Raw genomic sequence first — 6,000 nt, 5'->3', positions numbered from 1 at the left:
TCCTTCCATGTAGATGCCCCAAAAATACCAAAATCCTAATCAAATTTCAATCCCTTAATTTCCCATTTAATCAAAATTAATAAGGCAAAACTCCCCAAAATTAATCATACTACCAAAATTAGAACCCCCAACCCCCCAAACCTATACCCTCGGGAAAGGTTCAAAAGCAAAGGTGTTCCGCCGGGCCCACTTGAAGCTTCGTTGATTGGCTTTTGATTGAAAACGTCAACCATTTTCCATAATTCTTTTTAAGAAAAGGTCAGTGGGGCTCATAATGGCCGCATTTACACCGCCAAGCACAGAATCACGGCCCCTCCTTCTCGTGATTTTTTATTACAATTTTACAACTCAGCAAACAACGCTTTTAAAAACCTTCCCATTTCTGCTTTTGCGGGGGCCTTTAATACAACGCAACTGCCACAGTCGTCCTCTTTCAACTCCTCCTCTACCCTCTTCTTCTTCTTCGTCCTACTTCTTCTTCCTTCTCTTTCTCTCAAACCTACCTAAACCACAGATTCAAATTCAAACACAGACCCACCAGACCCTTTTCTCACAGCATCACAACCCACTTTTTTGTTTTGACTATTTCCGACAGAAAAAAAAACCATGAAGCCTCCAAAACCGGCCTTCACGACCACTGTCTTGGTGGTGTTGTGTACTTGTCTCAGCTTGGCCGCCAGCTACGATCTGGCTTCCGACAGACAGGCTCTGTTGAGTTTCCGAGCTAGCGTTGGAGGCCGCTCGACGTTTTGGAATGTGACGGAGACCAACCCGTGTTCCTGGACTGGTGTGACGTGCGTGTCGGACCGAGTCACTGAGTTACGCGCTCCCGGTTGGGGACTCCATGGCCCGCTGCCTCTCGGTCTCGGCAACTTGACCAAACTCCAAGCCCTGTCTCTCCGCAAAAACGCGCTTTACGGCCCAATACCTCCCGACTTTGTTAACCTCGTCAATATGCAGAACCTCTACTTGACAGGTAACAGGTTTTCGGGTCCAATTCCTGACTTTATCTTCGGTTTGCAGAGCCTGGAGAGGTTGGATGTCTCTCAGAATAAGTTTTCCGGTGAAATTTCGACCGGGTTTAATAATTTGACGAAGTTGGTGTCCCTGCATTTGGAGGAGAACCAGCTTAATGGGTCAATCCCGGAGTTGGATATGCCCGCTCTTGGACAGTTCAATGTATCTTATAACCGGCTAAACGGGTCGGTACCCTCAAAGCTTTCCAGCTGGCCGGTGGGTGCCTTTGCAGGGAACTTGCAGCTGTGCGGGAAGCCGATGCCGGCCTGTAATGGGACTGAGATTGGGAGTGGGAGTGAGAGTGGGAGTAAGAAGAAGTTGTCAGGTGGAGCAATTGCAGGGATCGTGATAGGTTGCGTAATTGGATTTTTTATCATTGTTGCCATTTTGTACTTCTTGTGTGGAAGAAAGAAAAATGGGGAAAGGGGTGCTAATTATGTTGCGCCGCGGAGTGTTCCCGCGGTTGAAGTCCCAAAGAGATCATTGGATTCCGAGAGTTCGAATGCTGATTACTCTTCTGGCCAAAAAAGGAGCGTGAGTAGTAAGAACTTGGTGTTTTTTGGGAATGCGGTGAAGGTGTTTGATTTGGAGGATTTGTTGAGGGCATCGGCTGAGGTACTTGGGAAGGGGACTTTCGGGACGGCGTATAAGGCGGCTTTGGAAACGGGGGTGGCCATGGCAGTGAAGAGGTTGAAGGAAGTGACTGTATCGGATAATGAATTTAAGGAGAAGATTGATCAGATTGGGAATATGGATCATGTGAACTTGGTGCCACTCAGGGCTTACTATTATAGCAGAGACGAGAAGCTTCTGGTTTATGATTACATGCCTATGGGAAGCTTGTCTGCTCTTTTACATGGTGAGCATTTCTTTCTTGGCTTCCATTTGTTTCATTAAGTTTTTGCTGTTCTGTTAGTTGTTGCAGCTTTGCTTATTTCTGATTTTTTGTTTTTCTCCATATGGGATTTGGATCCTATAATGCAATTGTAGGCTATAGTCAAGCTGCCATTTTTTAGTACCAAAGTTCCTTATTCAAATTCAAAACCTGAAAACGAACTATATCTTATCAACATTGACAGCCCTGTTTCTGGATGAAACAAAAGGAACTAAAGGACTTGGATTTAAAAATAAGACTAAATTAGTTTTTAGAAAGAATGAGGAACATTAGATATATCTATTTGAAGTGGCTATATACTAAATATTTAAGATGAATTTGCATTTGTTGAACACTAGTGTTGGAAGCCATCTCTTAGGCATTTTCTTTTTTACATTGTAGAAGCATAATACCGAGTCACTTAAAGGTAATGGCTACATATTTGTAAAAAAGAATGTGTTTGGAGATGTGGCAGTAGTTCCCTGCCATGGTGCCTAATACAGTTGCAGTTAGTCCTACATCCCAGCAACAGTTCTATAAAATAAAAACCTGCTGTATGCCTTTTAATATCATATCATACTTTTAATTAGGTTGTGGTGGAGTCTTTTCATTAAAGGATTATTTTTCCGGCATGAAAAGATTGATCAGTTAAGTTGAACTTCTGGCACCTTTATTCTTAATAATATTTTGATGACATGAGTACCCTCCCTGTTTTCTGTAATGTTATTTTCATTAGAGGATCGTAAATAGTTAACATTTGCTTCTCATTAACAAATTATGACTTGTTGTATTCTTATAAAGTCATATGAACGCAACATGGTTACAGAGCACTATTGTAATTGTTCAGTTATTAATAAAGTTTCTAACTCTAGCATTGCAAAGGGTAAACAAAAGCAAAAGTTGAGATAAAAGTTCAGGGTTTTTTGCCATATAATGATAGACCCCATGTCCCATGACAAAAATGATGCTGAGGATTATTTTCTATCATTTCATTGCTTCAATTTTTCATAACAGGAAACAGAGGCTCTGGAAGAACTCCATTGAATTGGGAAACAAGGTGTGGCATTGCTGTCGGAGCTGCTCGTGCAATCACATACTTGCACTCTCATGGTCCCACAATCTCCCATGGAAACATCAAATCTTCAAACATTCTTCTCACTTCGTCTTATGAAGCTCGCGTCTCTGACTTTTGCCTTGCTCATTTTGCAAGCCCAACCGCTACTCCCAACCGCATTTCTGGTTATCGTGCTCCAGAAGTCACAGATACTAGTAAAGTAACCCAAAAGGCAGATGTTTACAGCTTTGGTGTGTTGCTATTGGAGCTGCTTACAGGGAAGCCTCCAACCCAATCCCTCATGACTGAGGAAGGAGTAGACCTTCCAAGATGGGTTCACTCTGTTGTTCGAGAGGAGTGGACTGTGGAGGTGTTTGACCTTGAGCTTCTCAGGTACCAGAGTGTCGAAGATGAAATGGTTCAGATTTTACAGATTGCACTTGAATGTACTGTTCAGTACCCTGATAAGCGGCCTTCAATGGCTGAAGTGACTAGCCAGATTGAGGAGCTTTATAGTGCCAGCTTGAAGCATGGACAAGATGAAAATCAGGTGGATGATGGGATTTCTCAGCAGTATTTCTTAACTGACACACACATCAAGTAAAGGATTGAAGAAAGTTCTGCATTCTTCCTGTGTTGCTCTACTTGTCAGGCTCAGGCATGATTAGTTATTTGTTTATTCTTGGTTTATCCTAAAACAAAATTACAGGCAGGATCCTCCTTTTCGCATTTTGGTTTTCACCTTCATACTTATTTTTCTTCTAGTAATATTCTTTAATCCTCCTTTATTTTACTCTTTATGTTGTACTTTTTTTATGCTGTATTTGGAGGGGGATATCAGTATTCTTATTTATGACGCGGTGGTCTGCGTTGCAAATTCTGAATATCAGAGTGGTGCTCTTGCCTCTATTCCATATGGCATTGTGCTCAATGCAACTTTTATATATGATTTAGAATGCTCTAGCGAGTATTTACCTTCATTGATATTTCATTTCAGCTTGTTTGAGTTTACTTGCCTCTATTTGGGTTAATGGAGGTACGGTGGTTTTTTCTTTCTTGATTTTACCTGGGACAGATATCTAAAAGTGCCTTAAATGGGATGAAAGTTTTATACTCCTTTGAAAAAAGGAAAAAAAATTAATTTTGTACCACGGCTAGTTGGAGAAAAACGAGATTGGGAGGAGATCATCTGTCCCTAAAATATTTGTGCCAATTACAACACGTTAGAGGTGGCAAACGGGCCGGCCCGGCCCATTTTAAGCGGGCCTAGTCGTGCTTCGTGCCGTGTTTGGGCCGGCCCATTTATTATCGTGCCGGGCTCGTGCCGGCCCATTTACTTAAACATTAAGCCCGGCCCGGCTCATGGCCCGAGCCCATATCGTTCCGGGCTCGTGCCGGGTCAATAACGGGCCGTGCTCGTGCCTACCCACTATAAAACACGATTTTAAAATCTTAATTTGAACAAATAAAAATAAAATTTATTTAACTATTTAGAAAATTAAAATAAATTAAGTTTTACAACGTTTTTCTTAATCTTAGCTTTTTAAGATTAGATTTCTAATAATTTTTTATATTCCACTATAAGAAAGAAAGAAAGAAAAAACTCAAAATATATTGTTTTTAGTATATTATTGTGAGATTAATCTTTATTAATATAAGGAAGATTTAATATCTATTATTTTTTCCTTCATTCTATAGTTGCATTATTATGAGATTAGTCTTTATTAATAAACATATATTTAATATTTAGAAAAAAATACTAAAAAAAATACTTATGTCAAAACAAGGATATAATGTTTTGTTTCATTATTTTGACAATATAAAAGAAAGCATTGGTGGAATTGTCATGAGATTTTAAATAAAAAGGTCTTATATTCAAATCTCATCATTGTATTTTTTTAATATTTTTAAAAACAAAATGAAATTTTGTATTTGTAACGGGCCGGCCCACAATATGTCGTGCTCGGGCCGGGCCGGGCCAATGGGCCAATATTCTTAGGCCCAGCCCGACCCATTATTTTAACGTGCTCGGGTCGTGCCGGGCCACTAACGGGCTTGGGCCGTGCCGGGCCGCTTTTAAGCGTGCCAGGCCCGTGCCGTGCTCGTGCTTTGTGGCCCGTTTGCCACCTCTACAACACGTGATTGATAATTTGACACATGCCCACTAACTTCACAAAAGGGTCATTCGGCCCTAGCCTACCCGGCCCGACTTTTGCACTTGGACGGGTTGGCTTGGCCTTTTTCCAAATAGGATAGGGTAAGGGCAATGAAACTGAAGCTCGCCTACAGAAGTCCTAATAATATATATATTTTGTTTTTCTAAATATGTTCATTTTTTTTATCCACATACAACTTATCCTTTTATTATTTTGTAATTGATTTAAGAAGCTTTATTTTCTTTATTAAACAACAAGTAATTTTGGAGATTTGAAGAGATAATTATTATATAGGGGAAATATCACCAATGGTCACTGAGTTATGACTTATTCGACACTTAACTCACTGTATTTTCAACAATATCACTTAACTCACTCAGTTTTACATTCGTCTTTCACTTAACTCACTGCCGTTAATTCTACCGTTAGAAGCCGTTAAAATTGAGGGTATATTTGTCAAAACACTTAAAAATCATTTTTAACTTAAAAAAACTACATTTATTAGATTTTTTTCAATTTTTTTAAATTTCTGAAATTTCTAATAAAAAATATTTTTTTAACTTAAATATAATTTGAAAAAAAAATCTTTTTAAAAAAAAGAAGTTAGAAATGCATTTTTTTAGTGTTTAGACAAATATACCCTCAATTTATATGTATTAGACTTTTTTCAATTTTTTAAATTTATGAGATTTCTAATAAAAAATGATTTTTTTAACTTAAATATAATTTGAAGAAAAAAAATTGTCTTTTTTTAAAAGTTAGAAATGCATTTTTTTAGTGTTTAGACAAATATACCCTCAATTTTAATAGCTTTTAACGGCAGAATTAACGACAGTGAGTTAAGTGAAAGACGGATGTAAAACTGAGTGAGTTAACTGATATTGTTGAAAATATAGTGA

The 6,000-nt window shown here is 38.8% G+C and overlaps 1 protein-coding gene across 1 annotated transcript; it reads left to right on the top strand.

Moving 5' to 3' along the window:
* Window positions 1-381: 381 nt before the first annotated feature.
* LOC112193351 (probable inactive receptor kinase RLK902) lies at window positions 382-3,861 on the top strand. Its single transcript, XM_024333452.2, has 2 exons — window positions 382-1,876; window positions 2,906-3,861. Exons 1-2 carry the CDS (start codon window positions 607-609, stop codon window positions 3,547-3,549), a joined length of 1,914 nt encoding a protein of 637 aa, XP_024189220.1. The 5' UTR covers window positions 382-606; the 3' UTR covers window positions 3,550-3,861.
* The last annotated feature ends 2,139 nt before the right edge of the window (window positions 3,862-6,000 follow it).

This window comes from Rosa chinensis, chromosome 3 (genome assembly GCF_002994745.2).
Source record: "Rosa chinensis cultivar Old Blush chromosome 3, RchiOBHm-V2, whole genome shotgun sequence".
Lineage (NCBI taxonomy): Eukaryota > Viridiplantae > Streptophyta > Magnoliopsida > Rosales > Rosaceae > Rosa > Rosa chinensis.
Note: the sequence above shows the minus strand (reverse complement) of the source record. Positions and strands in the feature narration are given on the sequence as shown.